The following is a 23,788-nucleotide window of genomic DNA, read 5'->3' on the forward strand; positions in this document are numbered from 1 at the left end:
GGGCGGGGCCCGCCGCGGGGCCGAGACGCCGAGACGCCGAGGCCCGGCGCCCCCCACCCCACCCCGGGTTGGTAATGGCCGTGTGCCTCGGTCCAGGTGTCATCCGCCGGGTGCTGGGACCCATCGAGAGGACTGGCCTGTGCAGGAAGATAGGATTTCGAACGGTATCGGGGAAAAGGCCTCGCTGGAGGTCTTCTCCTCTTGATTATCCTCCACGTGGTTTTCTTTTATCTGTTGTTGTTGTTTTGTTTTCCATACCTGCTGTGCACTGGAGTCTCACGCCTGGAAGCTTAGCTGTTCCGGGTCTGAGATCTGAGGATCGGGGTTCGAAGCCAGGCCGGGCAAGAAAAAGCTGTGAGACTCATCTCCAGTTAACCACCCAAAAGCCTGAGGTGGAGCTGTGTGTGACTCAAGTGGTGGAGTACTACCTGGGACAGTGCCCAGGCTCTGAGTTTAAGCTCCACCCCAGTACAGATAGATATAAACGCACACACACACACACACACACACAAATTCATTCCAATTATTTCTTTGGGAACTTTGAAGAAAAATAAAACAAAACCAAGTTAATAATTGATCCTCTTGCTCTGGCGGTTTTTTTTTTAAACTTGTGGGAACTGCTGGAACTTAGGGGAAAAAGCAAAACGAAACAACATCTATTATCTTACACATTAGTATTAAACTATAACTTACATTAGTATTAAACTATAATTTTCTGAGTTTGGACATGAAAGTACAATGTGTATTGAGAATTTTCTTCCCTCCCTCCCTTCCTCCTTCTCTTCCTTCGTCTTGAACTCAGGGCCCGACCTGCACACTGTTCCTGAGCCTCTCAGTGTTCGACACTAGCACTCTACCACTCAAGCCACAGCACCACTTCCGGCTTTTTCTGTTTATGTGGTACTGAGGAATCGAACCCAGGGATTCATGTATGCTAGGCAAGCACTCTACCACCAAGCCACATTCCTAGCCCGAGAGTTTCTTTAGTTTTGATTTGAAGGGAGTATAATGCTTGCTGTGTTTTGTATTGCAAACGTCTCTTTTGAGGATAAAATAACATGAATTGTTTTAACATTATAAAAAAAACAATAGTTTCCATAATGCCAATGAAAACTTGTGTACATATGTTGCTCTGGTTATATTTCTTGTAGCTTAGAGACCAAGAAACTTCATTTTTAGTTGTAGTTTTCTCTATTCCAAACAGATACTGAAGAGTGCATATTGTTGGGGTTACAAATGTGAATAATGCCACTCCTGATGTTGTTCTAGTCCACGTTGCAGATGAACTCTGGTACCTACATTTTTCCCCCAAAACTTTCTGAGATATTAAGTTAAACGTTTATATCAGCAAGTTTTGCTAAGATAAATTACAATGCTTAATTATTCAAGAGCCCAAACGAAGTTGAAGACAAACAGGGACCCTTGGTTAAGTTATCTTAAGTAAAATTTAACCCCAAGGAATAGTGACATTCTGAAACTGTTGTGCCTTATTCATTCTTTTCTTAAAAAGAGCAACACTTTCTTAAACTTGCCATTTTATTTTCCTCTTGAGAAGAGTGAGTGAAGGTAGTTTGGATTGTTACCAACAACTTGATATTTTATTGCTATGATTTCCTAATGTTTGTTCAAAATATTTTATTTAAGGCTTTTAGTTTCATTTTAGTGTTTAATGTTGTAGTGCCAGGTAACATAATAACTAACACTTGTGAAATAATTACAATGTAACTATCATGTGTTACATCTTGTTTTAGTATTAACCTTTTTTTTAAAGAATCAGTTTTCTCCCTCCCTCCCCCTCTTTCTTTTTCTTTCTTTCTTTCTTTCTTTCTTTCTTTCTTTCTTTCTTTCTTTCTTTCTTTCTTTCTCTCCTTCTCTCCTTCTCTCCTTCTTTCCTTCCTTTTCCATCATGGGGTTTGAACTCGGCCTGAACGCTGTCCCCCAGCTCTTCAGCTCAAGGCTAGTGCTCTGCCACTTGAGCCACTGCACCACTTCCAGTTTTCTGGTGGTTTATTGGAGATTTGAGTCTCATGGATTTTCCTGCCCGGGCTGGCTTTGAACCACGATCCTTAGATCTCAGCCTCCTAAGTAGCTAAGATTATAGGCGTGAGCCACCGGTGCCCTTTTAACTATAATTTTACTGTTATTAAGGTGTGGTACAGAGGGGTTATCATTTCATAAATGAGATAGAGTACAGTTCTTTTTGGGCAATGTTACCTGTTTGCTTTCCTCCAGTTTCCCATCTCCCATTCCTGCCTACAAGTTGCATAGTTCATTTTCACATAGTGTATACTGAATATCATAACTGCATTTGTTCACACTTTTCTTTGTTTCTGCGATTCCCTCTTTCCCCCTTAAAAGACCCCCCCCCCTCCCCTGCAAGCAACCTCAAAGGAAAAATAAGCAGCATCGGGCTGGTAGAGTGCTTGCCTTGCATGCCTGAGGCCCTGGGTTCGATTCCTCAGCACCACAAAACAAAAAGAAAAAAAGCTTGAAGTGGCGCTGTGGCTCAAGTGGTAGAGCGCTAGCCTTGAGCTGAAGTGCTGAGGGACAGCACCCAGGCCCAGAATTCAGGCCCCACTACTGGACCCCCCCCCAAAAAAAAAAAAAAGCAGCACCATCACCACCACCAAAAAATGTTTCTATTTCCTGGAATTCTAAGAAAGAAATTTAAAAAAAAGAAATTTTTTAGGCTATTTAGATGTAAAGAAATAGTTAATAAAAGTCATTTAAATAACATTCTGAACACTTGGCCAGTTAATAAAAGTCATTTAAATAACATTCTGAACACTGGCCTTTTTTTCCCTTTAATTGTCCATTGTGGGGCTTGAACTTAAGGCCTGGACACTGTCTTTGAGCTTTTGCGCTTAAGGCTGGTGCTTTACCACTTGGAGCCATAGCACTACTTCTGGTTTTCTGGTTGTAAATTGGAGGTAAGAGTCTCTTGAAGTTTTCTGCCTGGGTTGGCTTTCAAACCATGATCCTCAGATCTCAATCTCTTGAGTAGGTAGGATTACAAGTGTGCTATGAATCAAACTCAGGTTTGTCATATAGTGGAAAAATTGAGGTTTCAAATTTACAGTCACACCTTGTTGTAATTCTAATACTGTAAAAGCTATGAGTTTATGGCTACCCTTCTGTTCATTTTTTTTTTTTTTTGGCCATTCCTGGGACTTGAACTCAGGGCCTGGGCAATGCCTTTGAGCTTCTTTTGCTCAAGACTAGCACTCTATTACTAGAGCCACAGCGGTACTGTAGAGTCGAACCCAGGGTTTCATGCATGCTAGGCAGGCACTCTTATCATTAAGCCACATTCCCAGCCCTGTTCATTTTGCTTAGAGAACTTGAATCCACATATCTGACTGTTTTGGATCTATTTTACTGTGCTCGTTTATTCTGAATAGCTAGAATAAATTAGTTTCCCATAGGACTAATAACTTATGTAAGTTCTGAAGATTAATTTGAGATATAAGTCATTATTTGATATTAGGAAATCTCATAATTAATCTAGCAACCTAATAATTATGTAATAGGTAATATATTTATTTTAATAGGTATATAATAGTATATTAATATTAATTATATAATTGTGTTATATTAATATTGACATTTTATATAATTTGTATATCTGTTACTATAACATGTATATTAATATAATATTGATATAATTATATATAATGATTATAATTAAATAATAATTAAAGATAACATTTTCAACTCTTTTTAACTATATCTTTTTTTCCCTCAGAGTTGACAACTGAACTTAGAGCCTTATACTTGTTAGACAAGTGCTCTTTCTCTGAGCTAAACCCCCAACTGTACTGTATCTTTTCGCTATAGTTTTTGCTGCATTTTGTTCTGAGGCTTGAACACAGTACCCTTGCATACAACTTGAACCAGATCTCTTGTCTAGCTTTTTCCTGGTTAATTGAAGAGAGTCTGTTAGACTTTACTGCCTGGGCTGACATTGTACAGTCTTCATTCAGGTCTCAGCCTCCTGAGTAGTCTGAGCCAGGGTCTGGTCTTCAGTGTACTACACTTCCTGAGTAGCTAGGACTACTAGAGACCTTAAATTTCAGTTTTCTTGTCTTAGTCTCCTGAGTGCTGGGATTACTGGTACCCACCCCTATACCTGGCTAATTATTCTTATTATTTTTAAAAACTAGGCACTGGTGGCTCATGCCTCTTATCCTAAGGAGGCTGAGGATCAGAGTTTAAAACAATGGTTATTTCCAATTAACCGCCAAAAAATGAGGTATGCAATAGAGGTATGGCAAAAGTGGTAGAGCGCCAGACTTGAGTGGAAAAAGCCAAATGAGGCTCTGAGTTCAAGCTCCAATATTGATAGGCACATTCATAGAGAAGCAAGTGTTGATTTTTCCTAAGCCAGTACAATGTAAACAAAAACAACTGTTGAAGACTAATATTGTGAATAGATGTTTACTTTTGTGTTTCTAGGAATAAAACATTTTTTTGGGGGGGGTCCAGTTGTGGGGCCTGAACTCTGGGCCTGGGTGCTGTCCCTCAGCTCTTCAGCTCAAGGCTAGCGCTCTACCACTTGAGCCACAGCGCCACTCCCAGCTTTTTTCTTTTTGCTTATGTGGTGCTGAGGAATCGAACCCAGGGTCTCAGGCATGCAAGGCAAGCGCTCTATCACTGAGCCACCTTCCCAGCCCTAATACTGGTTTTTTAATTGTAACTTTTTTTTTTAAATAAGAATTTTGGGGGCTGGGAAGGTGGCTCAGTGGTAGAGCGCTTGCCTTGCATGCTCGAGGCCCTGGGTTTGATTCCTCAGCCCCACATAAGCAAAAAGAAAAAAGCCGGAAGTGGCACTGTGGCTCAAGTGGTAGAGTGCTAGCCTTGAGCTGAAGAGCTGAGGGACAGCACCCAGGCCCAGAGTTCAGGCCCCACGACCGGACCAGAAAAAAAAAAGAATTTTGGTTAAATTCGCAAACTTATGCTAGATTGTTATATCTTTATGATAGATTTAACTTTATGGTTTCATTGATTTAGGATCTGAACCAATGATGCTGGGTTCACCTACATCTCCAAAGCCAGGAGTTAATGCCCAGTTCTTACCTGGATTTTTAATGGGGGATTTGCCCGCTCCAGTGACTCCACAACCTCGAACAATAAGTGGACCCTCAGTTGGAGTTATGGAAATGAGATCGCCTTTACTTGCAGGTAGGTGAATTGCTTAGAGTAGTTTTATTGCAGTATATCAATGCATGTGTAGCCCATATTTATTGTAGGGCTTTTTTTGATTTTTTTTTTTTTTTAGCAAAACTATACTTTAAGAGGTAACTTTCATGTTTTACTTATGTGTAGTAAGAGCTGTTGAAATGGAAGAATTCTGTGAACCTAATACTCTTTTTGTTTTTTGGTCGGCCCTGGGGCTTGAACTCTGGGCCTGGGCGCTGTCCCTTAGCTCTTCAGCTTAAGGCGGGCCCTCTACCACTTGAGCCACAGCGCCACTTCCGGTTTTCTGGTGGTTAATTGGAGATTAGAGTCTCAAGTCATGGACTTACTTGCCCAGACTGTCTTTCAATATTACCCTCCTGAGTAGCTAGGATTATAGGGGTAAGCTACTGGTACCTGGCTTCTTCTTTCTTTAGTTGCCTTTTAAAATACTACTTGGTATAAGGTGGTTTATTGCCTTTTTTTATTAGCATTGATGAGACAGAGAGGCTTTTGTCATATTATATTTGAAATTAATTCATTTTAAAGCATTATATTCAGGACAGATGTTAAAATATCAGATGTATTTTATTATGGCTTCCATATATTGTTTGTGAGACAGGCTTTATGTTATTTTATAGATTATCTCATGAAAAATACCAATTTTAAAGGGTAGGTGTAAATAGTATCTCTACTTTTCAAAGGGGAATATCTACTTTCCAAAAGAGAAATATGAGATTAAATGTATTAAGCAGTTGGCTATGTTCACTTCAGTAATAGCAGTTTGCTGAAGCCTAGATCCATTTTATTCTATAGCCTTTGCTCTAATTAGCTTATGCTGTACTCCAGGCTCTCATCGTCTTAAAGAAGGCTGGGCTGCTTCATTATGCAACTTTGTTGGCTCTCTGACTTACAAAAGCATTGTTACGTCACAAAAGTTGATTATTCTATGCATCTTTATTCCTACCTAAATATGCTACTCTGAGAAATATAAATGAAATCTGCTTAATTTTGACAGACAAATTCCATACTTAGAGATAATTCAGGTATACTTGGAATGAAGTATTTTTCAGGTGAGGGTGTTTCTGGGACTTACATTCCTCCTAGCTTGGGCATTGTCCTTGAGCTTCTATGCTTAAGCCTAGGCCACTACACTACCCTTTGAGACACACCTTCACTTCCTGAAGTTGTACTTTCAGATGAGAAACGAACTCATACTTTCTTTTTTTTATTTTGAGATAGTGTCTTTCTTTGTTCTTCACACTTTAACCCATAGGTTCATTATCTTCCCACCTCAACCTCTTTAAGTGGGCATGTTTCTGCTTCTGAAATTATTTTTGTTGTTGTTCCAGTCCTAGGGCCTGGGCACCAACCCTCAACATTTTTGTTCAAGGCTAGCTAGCTCTTTGCCATTGGAGCCACAACTTGTACTTCTGGCTTTTTGGTGATTAGTTGGATATAAGAGTTCCATGGACATTTTTGCCTACATTGGCTTTGAATCAGGATCCTTAGATCTCACCCTCCTAAGTAGCCACAAATTACATTTTTTTCCCACTGAAGTGTTAAGCATTTAGTAAAGAAAGCAAACATTACAAAGTTATGTGTGTATGTGTGTGAGTGTGTGTGCGCGTGTGAAAGAGAGAGAGAGAGAAAATATGCACGCCGCGTAGGTGATCTGGGAGAGACAGGGACTGTCTTCTGAGCTCTTTTGATCTAGGCTAGTGCATTACCACTTAAGTCACAGATTCCCTTTCAGAATTTTGTGGTTAATTGGAGATATGAGTCTCAAAGACATTTCTTGCCCTGGCTGACTTTGAACTGAAATCCTCAGATCTCAGCTTCTTGAACAGTTAGGATTACAGGTACAAGCCATTGGTGTCCAGCAAATCTGAGTTTTAAAAGTTGTAATTTTTATTTACTACTTAACTCAGAAACCTTTTCTTTAAACTACAAGCAACAGTGGCATTACGTGGAAGCTTTTTAGCACTTTGTAATTTTAGCCTCCACCCCATACCTTTTGAATCATAGTATGAATTTTAACAACATTCTAATGTTATCTTTCAGGCATAGTACAGTATTAAAGTTTGAATAGCCCTAGGGGATGAGGGCTATTCTCTGTTTTGTCAATATTTCAAAAACACAAGTTAAAAAAAATAGAAGATAAAAAGATTGTTCTATCACTGGATTGTGGGTTGTTTTTTTTTTTTTTTTTGGTATTTTGTAGGTGGATCACCACCACAACCAGTTGTACCAGCTCATAAAGATAAAAGTGGAGCTCCACCTGTTAGAAGTATATATGATGAAATTTCCAGCCCAGGACTTGGATCAACACCTTTAAATTCAAGAAGACAGGTAATGTTCATATCTTCATGGTCCATGATTAATATTCATGTCCTATGATTTATGGTTAATTGATTTATATTTCTAAGTGGCTACACAGTGGGGGTCAGGAGGTAGATAAATTGTTTCCTAAAGTCTGTTACAGAATAGCTATATTGCACAACATAAGTATTAAATACAATTTATCATAGATTCTACTTAAATTGTGTTTATTATGAAATATACTTAGAAATATAATAGAACTATAAGTTATCCTTCATGGCACATGCCTTGTAATCATAGTACTCATAAGGCTAAGGGAGAGTTCAAGGCCAACATGCCCACATAATAGGACTCAAGTCTCAGAAAAGATAAAAGAAAGTAGATTTTTTTCTCATGCAGGTGATTCTGCACATTCCTTCTCTCTCCCAGTGCCAGTACTAGGTCTAGAAGTCCCATCCTGTGCTCTCACTTGGCTATTGTGCTCAAGGCTAGTGCTCCTACGTGAACCATACCCTCTTCCACTTTCTAGCTTTTTTTCCTGGTTAATTGGAGATAAAAGTCTTATGGACATTTCTGCCTGGGCTGGCATTGAACTGCATTCCTCAGATCTCAGCCACCTGAGTAGTGAGGATTACAGCTGTGAGCTATTGGCACCCAGCTCTTGTCAGTTTTTGGTTGGATAGTGATGTTGTTGTTTTGTTTTTTTTCTTTGGTTTATAGGATGATTTAAAATTACTTTTGATTTTTTTTCATGTTTACAGGACTAGTAATGGTACATTTTCAGCTTTATAATTTTTTTTGGGGGGGGGGTCCAGTCGTGGGGCCTGAACTCTGGGACTGGGTGCTGCCCCTCAGCTCTTCAGCTCAAAGCTAGCACTCTACCACTTGAGCCACAGCGCCACTTCCGGCTTTTTTCTTTTTTCTTATATGGTGCTTTTTCTTTTTTCTTATATGGTGCTGAGGAATCAAACCCAGGGCCTCATGCTTGCAAGGCAAGCGCTCTACCACTGAGCCACCTTCCCAGCCCCCAGCTTTATAACTTTTTACTGGTAGTTTAGGGTTATGTAGTTTTTCATTGTCCAGGATGATTTTAATTTGTATTTTATAGTTTATATCTGATTAAAATTGTTACTTTTTTTTGTATGTGAATTTGGTGATTTGAAGGATCATTATCTTCATTGTTTTAATTATTGTACATTGAGAACTAGATAGCAACTGGGTTAATTATTTCCTGCAGAATACTTTTTACCCAGTGTACGTTTTCTTATTTTAAACAACTATGTTATGAATGGTCTAGCATATGTCTAGTTAATAATGACTGCTAAACATAAACAACAAAAAAGTAAAAAAAGAAGCCTACCCATGGTACTGTGATTTGATTATAGACAACTATAGTACTAATTCTCTCTCATGAATTTCGGATATTTAGTTATTGATTGAAAAATTGTTTTGATAATTACTGTCTTTATCAGTGGTTAGAACTTTGCAGTTTTACCCTAATGCTTTGTTCTGTTTTAATGTAGACAAACATTTCAGTAATGCAGAGTCCTCTTGTTGGAGTTACAACTACTCCTGGAACAGGTAAACAACTCCTTTAACACCAAAGTCTATTCTCTCTTCTGATCAAAGATAATTGACTTTTGTTGCTAACTACTTATTTTTTAAATATGTACTTAGACATGAAGACTTTTCTCAAATGTCAATAATGTCCTTTAGGAAATATTTTACACATATAGTGATTATTTTGTGAATTTATAGCTATGATAGGGTATCCTATTGAAAATATTAATAGTGTTTTAAAAATTATTAATAGTTGAAGTGTTTCCTGGGTTACTAAAAACTAAGATCAGAAGAGCTGTTGCAAATGGCATGAAACAGAATTACTCATACTGAATAATGAATGAGTGTTGAGAATAATTAATGCATAGGTATAAAGCTAAATGACATTGAAGCAGCCACTATATCTAGTTTTTCTTTTAACATTCATCTTTTTTATCACTATAATCATCTTTAGCACAGGTTTCTTATTTTGTTGTTGTTGTTGAAACAAGATAGTGAGCTATGTAGCTCAGGCTGCCCAAGAGCTTTATTTTCTAAATAACAGCCACAGTCATGGGATTTGAACTTAGGGTTTTTTGGGTACTGTCTTTAGCTTGTTCACTCAAGACTGGCACTGTACCACTTGAGTCACAACTCCATTTCTGGCTTTTCCATGATTGGTTGGAGATGAGTCTCATGGAATTTTCTGCCCAGGCTGACTTTGAACCATAATCCTCAGAACTCAGCCTCCTCAGTAACTAGGATAAGAGGCATGAACCACCATGCTTGGCTTGTCTCAAATTCTTTTTTTTTTTGGTCAGTCAAGGGGCTTGAATTCTAGGCCTGGTCGCTGTCCCTCAGCTCTTCAACTCAAGGCTAGCGCTCTACCACTTGAGCCACAGTGCTACTTCTGGTTTTCTGGTGGTTTATTGGAGATATAAGTGTCTCAGGGACTGTCCTGCCTGGGCTGGCTTTGAACCATGATCCTCAGATCTTAGCCTCCTGAGTAGCTAGGATTACAGGTTTGAGCCACTGACACCTGGCTTTGGTCTCAAATTCTTGATACTACTGCCTTTGCCTCCTGAATGCTGAGGTTATATATGTGTGTTAGCACACAACTCTTTATATGTTGATATGCTCATGACCACATTAATCTTAGCAAATGTTTGAGTACCTACCTAGTTGCCAGACTGAAGGAAATAGTGAACAAAATATGAAACTACTGACTTTATAGAGCTTAAATTAGTTTATAGGATTTCCATTTTTTCAACAGTGTAAGTAAATTAGGTTAGAAGGTAATATATTCTGGAGGGAAAAATTAAAGCAGAATATGTGTATGTTTATATTTATATATGTATATAGGTATATATAATTAATTTTTTTGCCAGTTCTGGGGCTTGAACTCAGAGCCCAAGCACTGTCCGTGAACTTCTTTTGCTCAAGGCTAGCATTCTACCATGTGAGCTACAGTGCCACTTTGGTTTTTTCTGTTTATGTGGTACTGAGGAATCAAACTCAGGGCTTCCTATATGTTAGGAAAGCACTCTACTACTAAGTCACATTCCGAACCCCATAATTAAAAAAAATTTAAGCCAGGATCTTGCTGTGTAGTTGAGTCCTCAAATTTGTGATCCTCTTACTTTAGCTTCTTGAGTGGGAGGGTTAAATTAGGTATATTAAATTTTCTTTTGTGCCTTAATGTTTCTGCAAACTTATAATGGCTTAAGCAAATATAAACATATTACTAAACTGTAAAGATTTAGAAGTCAGAAGGTTTAAAATAGGTCTGATTGGGCCAAATTAGGGCATTGGAAGGGCTGTATTAATTTATCTGTTTTTCGCTTTTCTATTTTTAGAGGCTACTCACATTTCTTGGCCCATAGTCTCTTTTGTCTTCAAAGCCAACAACTTAGTCTCTCTTAAAAGTTCTTTTGTGGTCACCTTTCTCTTAAGGATGCCTGAGAGGCTGGCTGAGTGGCTCAAGTGGTTAAAGCATTGCCTAGCAAGTGCAAAAGGCCCTAAGTCCAAACCAAAACAGTAGGAAATAAAATGAGAGGGGTAGTGGGCACAGATTATTTTATCTGTAGGTCATTGTAAATACCTGATAATTGCCTAGAAAAGTTGAAAAACAATTTGAATGAGGATGTTACTGACAATAGTTTGCTGGTGAGTGATTGGGATGAAAGGAGGCAAATGTGTTTGGAGATGGTGGTAGACTAAAAAGAAGGCAAAGAAGAAGACAGCAAGAACAACATAATAGATGGAATGTAACAGCAAGAAAGTGGATTTACAATAAACCAAATGAACAGTTGCACAAAATAAAATATCCTAAACGTTCTAGTTAAAATACAGAGCTTGTGAGAATGTTGGATCTTTAACATTCCAGATCCACTCCAGCTTTCTTCAGCATGTCTTCTGATCCCTTACTGGCAATATCCTGGAGGGCTAGATTTGCACTGACAGTTTGTTAAAGGCAATATAATCTAATCTCTGTCTGTTTCTCACTCTCTCAATCTCTTTCCTGTTAATAAAAATACCTGTTTTGCACCTAAATTATGTAGACCTTTTTTTTGCTGAGAAAACAAAATACCATGAACCTAGTGGCTCTTGTAGCTTATAACAGAAATTTATTTATCTCACAATTTTTGCAAGTAAGACATTTAGACATTGTTGGAGGTTATTTTTTTTTTTTTCTCTTGGAGCTGAGGTATCAGCATTGTTTTGTGTTATTTTTGGAGGCTATAGAGATGAATCCAGATGGAAGTTGGTGGAATTCAGTTCCATGTGGTAGTAGCACTTCAGGTTGTCCTTAGCTTTTAGAGGCTTTTCTCATTCCATGGCTTCATCCTCAGTGGCAGCAATGGCAGATCATGTCTTTTTTTTTAATATTTCATATTTCTTCTCTTTTTCTTTTTTTTTTTTCCAGGGCTGAGGACCGAACCCAGGGCCTTGCTCGCGCCGGGCGGGCGCCCTTCCGCTGGGCTAAACCCCCAGCCCCATATTTCATATTTCTTTGACTTGACTTTTTTACTTGTTGTTGTTATTGGGTAAAATGATATAATCTAGGACCATTTTTTTTTTTTTTTTGGTGTTGAGAATCAAACTTTGGGTCTTAGACCTGCTACATCCCTGGTCCAGATAATTCTTCATTTTAAGATCAGCTGATTAGTAATTTTAATTCCATCTATAAAATTCTTTCACAGAAATACCTAAATTAGTGTTTAACTGAACTAATGGTCAGCCCTAGAATATTGGAGAGATCTTTAAAGTGTGTGTGTGTGTGTGTGTCCTGAGGATTGAACTCAGGTCTTGTGTGTGTTAGTCCTGAGGATTGAGATCTTTAGAGTGTGTGTGTGTGTGTGTGTGTGTGTGTGTCCTGAGGATTGAACTCAGGTCTTGAATGGTGTCCCTGAGCTTTTTTTGCTCAGTGCTAGTACTCTTGTCATTTGAGCCATAGTTCCAGTGCCACTTTTGGCTTTTTGGTGCTTAATTGGAGATGAGATTCACAGACTCTGGGTGGGGTTTGCTTCAAACCTCAATCCTTAGCTCTCAGCCTCCCCAATAACTAGGGCCTGAGCCACTGACTGACTAGCTCTCTCTCTCTCTCTCTCTTTGTTTTTAAAGTTTAAATTAAATATTTTTTTTTTTTTTTGTCGGTCGTGGGGCTTGAACTCTGGACTTGGGCGCTGTTCCTCAGCTCTTCAGCTCAAGGCAAGCGCTCTACCACTTGAGCTACAGCGCCACTTCCGGTTTTCTGGTGGTTTATTGGAGATAGGAGTCTCACGGTCTCTCCTGCCCGGGCTGGCTTTGAACCGCGATCCTCAGATCTCAGCCTCCTGAGTAGCTAGGATTACAGGCGTGAGCCACCAGCGCCCGGCTTAAATTAAATATTTTTATTATCTTTCAGTAGTAGTTCAGAAGAGTTACCACTCAACAGATCAGTATAACTACAATGCATCTTGGTCCATGTCACTTCTTTCATCATTCTCCCTCATCCTTCCCAACCCAGTCCCTTCTCTAGAAGTCTTGTTTATTATATGGAGGTGGCCCTGTATATCTGTGTTCACCCAACCACAAGTTGAAAATACAGTATAAGTATTTACATAGCATTTGTTATATTGCATGAAATACAGATGTGATTTGAAGTATATCAGAGGGTATGTAGAGACTAATTGTAAATGCTGTACTATTTTATATAAGGGACTTAGGCATTTTGGTATTCTTGGGTATTCTGGAGCTAGTCTCCCATTGGTTCTGAGGGACTCATGGTCAAATGATAATATGCCTTCTCACTACATAATTGAGGGTCCTAGTAGATTTGGTTCTAGCCTTACCAACCATAACTTGACCAAACTTTTATAACAGGTAATAGCAATGTTACACACATATACTGATTATTTAGTTTTAAGGTCCCAGGGATGTTCAAGATGCAAAAATGTTCTCCGTTTTTCTTTTTTCGGTCATTCGTGGGGCTTGAACTCTGGGCCTGGGTGCTGTCCCTCAGCTCTTCAGCTCAAGGTGAGCGCTCTACCACTTGAGCCACAGTGCCACTTCTGGTGGTTTATTGGAGTTTCATGGACTTTCCTGCCCAGGCTGCCTTTGAATTGCAATCCTCAGATTTTATCCTCTTTAATAGCTAGGATTACTGGTGTCTTGCACGGTCTCCATTTTCTGTTGTTGATAGCACAATATTGGTAAGCTGTGAAGAAAAAGATTTATTTTGGCTCACTAGTCCAGTGTTGCACGGCCACATACCCTTTTTGCTAACAGTCCTGAGATACCACTGGGCATCACATGATGAAAGGGTTTATGTGTTTGTCTTCTGGTCTCTCCTCTTACAAAGTCACCAGTATTAAGTTATAGGGCCTTCATATTATCAAGTTTTAATAGCGCCAACAGTTCAGCTTCTATATACTATATAGTTTGTTTCTGCTCTCCTAACGGGTATTAACTCTAATGCGATTGTCAGAAGGAACTTAACTATATTCAAATCATAGTAGACAAAATTTTTAAGTGGTATACTTTGTCTCAGTTGACAGAAAAAACAGTTTCTTGTCAAGTGGAAGAGCACATAATTAAAGTTTAATATCTTTCTGTTAAACTATAACTTCTCTGAGGTTTTAAAAATGGAAGTAATGGTTTATGAGCATGAGATCTATGGTAGAAAAAAATATGACTGTCATAAATTGGCCACTGGGAGCCACTGCTGCCTCTTCTTTGAGTTTAAGGAATTTATGTGTAGAAAATTTAACAGGATATAAATGAAAAGGAGCAATTTTAAATAGTTGTGACAGGTGTGAGGACTTACACATGGTCAGTAATAAAGAAGGTACAGAATAAAGGAGTTGACTTGAGAAAATTGAGCAGGAAATTCTAGACTTCAGTGACAAGTATTTTAGTTTCTATATTTAGTGTTAAGTGTTACTTTCTTGTGTAATTTGTAAATTTTATTCTTCTGAGATTGACCACTTAAAAATTTGTGTCGTGGAGTATGAGTGAGAGATTAGCATGATGCATAAATTTCTTGTGTTCAATAATGTTTGCTTGTTTTTCTTACATACCTGATATTAAAATCATTTTTAGATTTTTGTTTCTGGTATTAGAAAACCTTGGCCCTATCATAAAATAACTTTGAATTAAAGAATATCAGAAACAGTTGTCATTATGGTTTATATTGTCTCTGTTAAAGAAGATTGGAGCCAGTTGCCTGTGGCTTAACACCTGTAATTTAGCTACTGAGGAGGCTGAGATCTGAAACTACAGTTCAAAGCCAGGCTGGGTAGAAAACTCTGTGAGACTCTTATGTTCAGTAAACCACCAGAAAACCAGAAGTGGCACTATGGCTCAAGTGGTAGTGCACTCGCCTTGAGCTGAAGATCTTAGGGACAGGGCCCAGACCCTGGGGAACTGATGAAACATTTCAAGTTAGATTCATTGTTCAGTTCTGGGAAATTTTCCTGGGTTATTTGATATTAATACTTTTCTTTGCTTTCTCCTTACTCTCTTTTTGGAGTTCCTTTTGTTTGTGTGCTGAATCACTTTGGAGATTTGTGGTTTTGTTTTTTATCTTGTAAGTCATTTGTGTTTTATTTTTTGAGATTTCTTTGGTAATTTTTCTCTTTTGTATTTTAATTTATATGGCTTTTTTGTTATTCTTTGATTGCATTTAGAAATGCAGCATTCTGTTTTCTCTATTGTGTCTTAACAGTGGGTGAATAATGGTCAGTTACTGTTTGTTCTTTTGTAGTTTATATTTATTTTAAAATCCCCCCCTTTTTGTCATTATTGGTGAAAGAATGTTTATTAATTGAAGTATTAATAAAATACTACTTGAAATCCTTTTTGTAGGTGGATGGAGTTCACCGTTGGCTGGTTGAGGGCTAGGGGAGAACTGATGGAGAAAAACTTTTGTTTTTTGGGATGATCTTTTTTTTTTTGTTGTTCGTTGTGGCACCTGAACTCTGGGGCCTGGGCGCTGTTCCTCAGCTTTTCAGCTCAATGCCAGCTAGCACTCTACCACTTGAGCCACAGCACCACTTAGCAATCGAACCCAGGGCCTCATGCATGTGAGGCAAGCATTCTACTACTGAGCCACCTTCCCAGCCCTTTGGGATGATACTGTGTTGCTCAAAGCACCAGGCCTTTCAGACCAAACCTTTTTTGGAGTGACTCATTTCTGCTTTGTTAGCATAAATGTATCAGACTCAGTCTCAGTAGTTGACTATAAATAACACAAGTAGTCCTATTGCTGGAAAAACCCTTACAGTTTAGACGTTAGTTACCAGGAATTTGGTGGAGGTCAGATCTTACAATGGATTGAGAACAAATTCTTTAGGCTATGATACTGTGTCTCATGGTAAGAATCTGTTCTAACATAAGACAGGATTTCTTTTTTCAAAATTGCCATTTGCCTGTTTAAAATTTACTACAATTTTTAATCTTTTTTGTTTTCATTGAGATTAGTTTGAAGTAATTGAGTCTGCGTTCTAATTAAAGACATTTTCATAAAGGGTAAGAAGGTCTTTTGCCCTTCACTTTTAATCGGATTTTGTGAAGAATGTTTGAATAGTGATTTAACAAGGAAGACAAAAATTACAGTCTAATCTGATGTGGTTTGATAGACACATTTTTATTTACATCTAGTAAAATATAGCATGTGGGTACCAGACGTCTGATTTAGAGGAAGTGAAATCAGTGGAGCAATTTGAACATTAACCAGGTGGGGGGCAATTATGCTAAACTTATGTAAATACTTTTAGATTATGTACAAGTAATTATATTTTTAAGATTAGTTGACAAGGCAAAAATTAGATTGCTTATTCATTTGAAACTTAATTTTGATTTGTCTTATTTTTAAAGGTCATAATGGTTGTCTCAATTTGAGCCCTCATTTAATTTCTTGCTGGAAGGTTATTACATGATGTGGCATAACTAAGTTGTATCTTCTTAATGTAATACAGGTCATACAAAATGAATTGGCTTCAGATTTTATGATAAAGTACCTTTTCTATCTTTGGTTTATTAAAGGCATCTGTTTATAGTAAGAACTAAACTTATTTAAGGGATATTTTATATAAGTATGTGTTTCCCATTGTTTCCAAAAAAGTTGATAAATTAGTTGATAACAGATTTTTTTTTTTCAGTCCTAGATGGGTCTTGAACTCAGGATCTGGTGCTGTCTCTGAGCTCTTTTGCTCAAGGTTAGCACTCTACCACTTTGAGCCACAGCACCATTTCCAGTCTTTTGAGTAGTTAATTGGAGATAAAGAGTCTCAGGAGGACTTTTCTGCCCTGGCTGGCTTTGAGCTTTTTTTAAAAGTACAAACTCGGGATTGTGTGTGTGTGTATGTCTGTGTCTGTATGTCTGTGTGTTGCTGTGTGTCATTCCTGCAGCTTGAACTCAGCTTGGGCACTGTCTTTGAGCATTTTTGCCCAAGATTAGGACTAGCGGAGCTATAGCTCCACTACTGGCTTTTTAGTTAGAGGTAAGAGTCTCATGGACTTTCTTGTTCCTGCTGACTTTAAACTGTGACCTCAGTCCTGTCCCTAAACACTTTTCTGAAGCAGTCTTACCATTTCAGCCCCAGCTCTTTTTGGTGGTTAATGAGAGGTAAGCTCGTGTGCGCGTGCGGGCGTGTGTGCGTGCGTGCGTGTGTGCGCGCGCGTGTGTGTGTGTGTGTGTGTGTGTGAGTCCTGGGGCTTGAACTCAAGGCCTGGGAGGTAAGCTCGTGTTTGTGTGCGTGTGTCCTGGGGCGGGCCTGGGCACTGTCCATGAACTTCTTTTATGCAAGGCTAGCACTCTACCACTTGAGCCATAGTGCCACTTCTTAAGTTTTCTGTTTATGTGGTATTGAGGAATGTATTCAGGGCTTTGTGCATGCTAGATAAGCATTCTACCACTAAGCTATATTCCCAACCTGTTTTTTTATCATTTTTTTTGTGTGTGGGGGGTCTGGTCGTGGGCCCTGAACTCTGGGCCTGGGCGCTGTTCCTCAGCTCAAGGCTAGCGCTCTACCACTTGAGCCACAGTGCCACTTCCGGCTTTTTTTCTTTTTGCTTATGTGGTGCTGGGGAATCGAACCTAGGGCCTCAGGCATGCAAGGCAAGTGCTCTACCACTGAGCTACCTTCCCAGCCTTTTTTTTTTTTATCTTTTAATAACATGTGTTACTATATATCCTTAATACCAAGAATGATGTCTGATGTGCATTAAGTGCTAAAAATTATTACTTGAATGAGCAAACTATTGCTACTATAAAAATGAAAGAAAAAGTCTCTGGTTCTAATAAGTGCAGCTTTAGTTGGATAAAACTAGTAAATATATAGCCAGGCATGAAGATATGTGCCTCTAATTCCTTCACTCTAGAGCGTAAGCAGGAGGATTGAGAGGCCAGTAGTGATGTAGTATAACTGGGTGAAAACCAAAGAGCCACCAACAAAAACAAAAAAATACATGAAGAGTTTGACATTTTATGTTGGGCACATAGAAAATATTGCATAGGACTTTTTTTTTGGTCGGTCGTGGGGCTTGAACTCTGGGTTTGGGCGCTGTCCCTGTTCTCTTCAGGTCAAGGTGAGCACTCTACCTCTTCAGCCACAGTGCCACTTCCCGTTTTCTAGTAGTTTATTGGAGATAATAGTCTCACAGACTTTCCTGCCCGGGCTGGCTTTGAACTGTTATCCTCAGATCTCAGTCTCCTGAGCTAGGATTACAGGAGTGAGCCACCTGCACCTGGAAGAAAATATTACATAGTGGTTATTATATTGAAGGATTAGAAATAATAGATTTAGAGGCTGGGAAGGTGGCTCAGTGGTAGAGTGCTTGCCTTGCATGCATGAGACCCTGGGTTCGATTCCTCAATACCACATAAGCAGAAAAAGCTGGAAGCGGCACTGTGGCTCAAGTGGTAGAGGACTAGCTCTGAGCAGAAGAGCTCAGAAGAGGGACAGCACCCAGGTCCCGAGTTTAGGCCCCACGACCAACCAAAAAAAAAAAAAGAAACAATAGATTTAGAAACTCTAAATAGAAGTGATCTAAAGAAGAACAATATTCACATTTTAGAGGGTAAGGTAGGTATTGTTGATCTTTTTCTGTGGGTAATGTTTGTTCCTGCCTCAGCTTGCCTTGTGCTGGGAGTCAAGCATGAGCCACCATGCTATGCTCTGAGCACCTTCTTAAATACATTTTAAAGCAGAGGTACTGTGATAAAAGTGATAGGATTTTGGATGATCAGTCCAAAAAGAGGTTCTTGAGATTGACAGATTAACCTTGTTGAAAGGCTCAGCCAGAAATTAAAAACAGAACATTTGAAAAATTTATAATGTGTAATAAAACATAAACTATGCCCAATTATTCATGACTTTTTCTCATTGTGTTTGAAATTATCCTTTGATTACAACTATTTATATTTTGAAATGTTTATATAATTGCTTATTTTCTTTTGAGACTAAGATCTTTGCTTTAAAAGAAACCAAACTCGTTTATGTTCATAACTAACTTAACCAAGTATCTTAATATAGGACAAAGTGTGTTTAGCCCAGCAAATATTGGTCAGCCACGAAAGACGACACTATCTCCTGCCCAGTTGGATCCTTTTTATACACAAGGAGATTCTCTGACTTCAGAAGATCACCTTGATGACACTTGGGTGACTGTGTTTGGGTAAGGTTTTTTTTTTTTTTATTGTTTTGTAAAGGTAATGTGCAGTTACATAAGTTACCATAAACCACAGTTACATAAGTCAGGTAGAGAGTACATTTCTTTTTAAATATCACCCCTTCCCTTGCACTGGGTAAGGTTTTTGGACCTTTAACAATCTCTCTCTTTGCAACTTTTGTTAAAATTATTAAACAATACAGAATAGTTGAAAGACTCGGACAGAAAACACATACATCATTACCTAGATTATTTAATTGCTAACAGTATGCTGAATGGTATCCATCTACTTTTTTAAAAAAATTGAATTATTACTAAGTAGTTGTACAACAGGGTTATAATTATAATTTCATAAATAAAGTTCTGAGTATAATGCTTCTTGGGTGATACCATTCCTTCCTTTGTTTGCCCCCTTTTGCCCCTCTTGTCCTTACCCTCAAATTCATCTATCAGTTTTTATGGTATATTTTATAGTAAATTGTAGACAACTATGCATATTATCCTGATCTTTTTCTTTTCTTTTGTCGGTCGTGGGGCCTGAACTCTGGCCTGGGTACTGTTCCTAAGCTCTTCAGCTCAAGGCGAACACTCTACCACTTGATTTTTTTTTTTTTTTTTGGGTCCGGTTGTGAGGCCTGAACTCTGGGCCTGGGCGCTGTCCCTCAGCTCTTCAGTTCAAGGCAAGCACTCTACCATTTGAACCACAGTGCCACTCCGGCTTTTTTTTTTTTTTCAGCTTACGTGGTGCTGAGGAATCGAACCTCATGCATGCAAGGCAAGCGCTCTACCACTGAGCCACCTTCCCAGCCCCACTCTACCACTTGAGCCGCAGCGCCACTTCAGGCTTTTTCTGTTTTTGTGGTGCTGAGGAATTGAACCCAGGGCCTCCTGCATGCAAGGCAAGCGTTCTACCACTGAGCCACCTTCCCAGTCCTACCCAGCCCAATAAATACATACATACATAAATTTAAATTTTTTATTATTTTTATTATTTTTTGTGCCATTTCTGGGGCTTGAACACTGTTCGTGAACTGTTTTGCTCAAGGCTAGTCCTCTACCACTTGAGCCACAGCTCTACTTCCAGCTTTTTGGTGATTAAGTGGAAATAAGTGTCTTACAGACTATCTTGCTATCCTGCTCAGGCTGGCTTTGAACTGTGATTCTCACATGTCAGTCTTCTGAGTAGTTAGGATTGCAGATGTGATCCATAGGCACTTGGCTTAAAAAAATATATATGTATTTATATATCTCTATATAAATATAGATATATAAAATATATGTATTTATATATCTATCTATAAAATATATATATATATATATATATATATATATATATATATATTCACACACACACATTTTTTTTTTTTTTGCCAGTCATGGGCTTGAACTCGGCCTGGGCACTGTCCCGGAATTTCTTTGGCTGAAGGCTAGTACTCCACCACTTGAGCCACAGTGCCACTTCTAGCTTTTGCTGTTTATTTGGTACTGAGGAATAGAACCCAGGGCTTCATGTGTGCTAGGCACATTACCATTAAGCCACATTCCCAGTCCTAAATTTTTTTTTTTGTTTTTTGTTTTGGTAGGTTGTGGGGCTTGAACTCTGGGCCTGGGCTCTTCAGCTCAAGGCAAGCGCTCTACCACTTGAGCTACAGCACCTCTTCCAGTTTTCTAGTGGTTTATTGGAGATAGGAGTCTCTCCTGCCCGGCCTGGCTTTGAACCACGATACTCAGATCTTAGCCTCCTGAGTAGCTAGGATTACAGGCGTGAGCCACCGGCGCTCGGCTAAAAAAATTTTTTTTTAAGATCATTTAATAAGTTTGCTTTCTCCCGTAACACTTTTCCTTAGGGAGCCACTTTCCAGTGGCTGTGCCTCTGTTTCTGTGGTACATAGTGTTAACTTTCACTAACATGGTGTGCATACTATATGCTATATAGAATTTATACATTTTAGTATTGAAAATTAGAAGTAGAAGGTGACTATCCTAATGCATTTTTTTTCTTTTTTTGGTTGGTTGTGGGGCTTGAACTTAGGACCTGAGCGCTGTCCCTGAGCCTCTTTGTGCTCAAGGCTAGTGCTCTACCACTTGAACCACAGTGCCACTTCTGGGTTTTGAGTGGTTAACTGGAGATAAGGTAAGAGCCTCACAGGGACTTTTCTGCCTGGGTAGGTATGAACCGAGATCATCAGATCTCAGCCTCCTAAGAAGCTATAGATTATAGGTGTGAGCCACCAGTGCTCGGCTTGAACTCAGGGCCTGGGCACTGTCCCTGAGCTTCTCAGGGCTAGCACTCTGACACTTGAGCCACAGCACCACTTCTGGCTTTTTCTGTGTATGTGGTACTGAGGAATCAAACCCAATGCTTTCTTTATACATGCTAGGGAAGCACTCTACCACTAAGCCACATTGCCAGTCATAAGAGTCACTTTTTTTTTTTTTTTTGGTCAGTCGATAAGAGTCACTTTTTTGGGGGGGGGGTCGGTCGTGGGCCTTGAACTCTGGGCCTTTGTGCTGTCCCTCAGCTCTTTAGCTCAAGGCTAGCGCCCTACCACTTGAGCTACAGCGCCACTTTCGGTTTTCTGGTGGTTTATTGGAGAGGAGAGTTTCACGGACTTTCCTGCCTGGGCTGGCTTTGAATTGCAATCTTCAGAACTCAGCCTCCTGAGTAGCTAGGATTACAGGTATGAGTCACTGGCGCCCTGCTGTCCCTGAGATTCTTTTTTTTTGTTGTTGTTGGTCATGGGGCCTGAACCCTGGGCCTGAGCAATGTCCCTCAGCTCTTCAGCTCAAGGCTAGTGCCCTACCACTTGAGCCAAAGCGCCATTTCCAGCTTTTTCTGCTTATGTGGTGCTGAGGAATTGAACCCAGGGCCTCATGCATGCAAGGCAAGCACTCTACCACTGAGCCACCTTCCCCGCCCTCCCTTTTTTGTTCAAACACTAGTGCTCTACTACTTGAGCCTCAACAGTACTTCTAACTTTTTTGGGGTGTTTAATTGGAGATTAGAGTGTCATGGACTCTCTTGCCTGGACTGTTTGCAATATTCAGATCATATCCTTCTGAATGTGAGCCATCAAGCTGATGCAGCCTAGGTTATTTTGTTACTTCTTTGTTCTAGTAACTCTATTTAAGAGTTTAACTTTACGATTTACCCAGTCTCCTTAAGGGGAGACATTTTGATCATTTACAGGAAATTTTTTCTAAAACACCTGATATTTGCTCTTTCCTTGGTAGTTTTTCATGCTGACTGTCACTGTGAAATGTCATTCATTATTTTCAGTGATTCATTTTTTTCTTTGGTCATGGGGCTTGAACTCTGGGCCTGGGTGCTGTCCCTCAGCCCTTCAGCTCAAGGCTAGCATGCTACCACTTGAGCCACAGAGCCATTTTCAGCTTTTTCTGCTTGTGTGGTGCTGAGGAATCGAACCCAGGGCCTCATGCATGCAAGGCAAGCACTCCACCATTGAACCACCTTCCCAGTTTCTCAGTGATCTTTTAAAAGTATTTTTTTTTGTCGGTCGTGGGGCTTGAACTCTGGGCTTGGGTGCTGTCCCTTAGCTCTTTAGCTCAGGGCAAACGCTCTACTGCTTGAGCCACAGCACCACTTCCGGTTTTCTAGTGGTTTATTGGAGATAAGAGTCTCACGGACTTTCCTGCCTGGGCTGGCTTTGAACCGTGATCCTCAGATCTCTGCCTCCTGAGTAGCTAGGATTACAGGCATTAGCCACCAGTGCCCAGCTAAAAGTATTGAAATACTTCTTCCTACTTAAAGTAGACCTTGGACCCTAGAATTATGTTTTAGTTTTTTAAATACTACCTTATTGGGAATGTATTTTTCTTTTTCATTTTTGTACTTTGAGGTACCCTCATTTTATGTATTTGTAGGGGTGAGATTTCTCATCTCCAGAGTGATATAAGTAAATTAAAATTAAAATTCTAATTTTGATTTCAGTGAATATTTCACTAACATAGATTTTAATATGCTTAGTTTTCATTTATCTTGAGCAGCTCTCTTTTGGGAGGTTCTAGTTGAAGGTACAGATTAATTTATATTAGTAGTTTAAAAAACTTCCAGCTGAGAGCTGGGAAGTTGGCTCAGTAGTAGAGTGCTTGCCTTGCATGCATGAGGCCCTGGGTTTGATTCCTCAGCACCACATAAGCAGATTAAAAAAAAAGCCAGAAGTAGCTCAAGTGGTAGAGTGCTAGCCTTGAGCTGAAGAGCTGAGGGACAGCGCCCAAGCCCAGAATTCAGGCCCCACGACTGGACCAAAAAAACCCCCAAAAAACAAAAAACAAAACTTCCAGCTGAATGCTGGTGTTTCACGCCTTTAATCTTAGTTACTCAGGAGGCTGAGAGCTAAGGATCATAATTTGAAGCCAGCCTGCACAGTAATGTCCATATGACTCTTATCTCCAATTAACCACCAGAAAATTGGAAATAGAGCTGTAGCTCAAGTGGTAGGGTGCTAGTCTTGAGTGAAAGAGCTCAAGAACAGTGCCCAGGCTCTGAGTTCAAGGCCCATGACTGACAAAAGTAAATAAAAAACTTCCAGATAGTTGCTTACAGATAGCTATCACTATTTTTTTTTTTTTTTTG

At 39.4% G+C, this 23,788-nt stretch overlaps 1 protein-coding gene across 1 annotated transcript in view; it reads left to right on the top strand.

Moving 5' to 3' along the window:
* The window catches only part of Nup35 (nucleoporin 35kDa), a 32,452-nt gene that overhangs the window by 428 nt on the left and 8,236 nt on the right, over nucleotides 1–23,788 (top strand). The window contains exons 2-5 of the mRNA XM_013029800.1: nucleotides 5,011–5,181; nucleotides 7,400–7,527; nucleotides 9,021–9,078; nucleotides 19,056–19,197. Coding sequence (XP_012885254.1) covers nucleotides 5,011–5,181; nucleotides 7,400–7,527; nucleotides 9,021–9,078; nucleotides 19,056–19,197 — 499 coding nt within the window. The remainder of the gene's footprint in view (nucleotides 1–5,010; nucleotides 5,182–7,399; nucleotides 7,528–9,020; nucleotides 9,079–19,055; nucleotides 19,198–23,788) is intronic.

This window comes from Dipodomys ordii, unplaced genomic scaffold (genome assembly GCF_000151885.1).
Source record: "Dipodomys ordii isolate 6190 unplaced genomic scaffold, Dord_2.0 Scaffold5, whole genome shotgun sequence".
NCBI lineage: Eukaryota > Metazoa > Chordata > Mammalia > Rodentia > Heteromyidae > Dipodomys > Dipodomys ordii.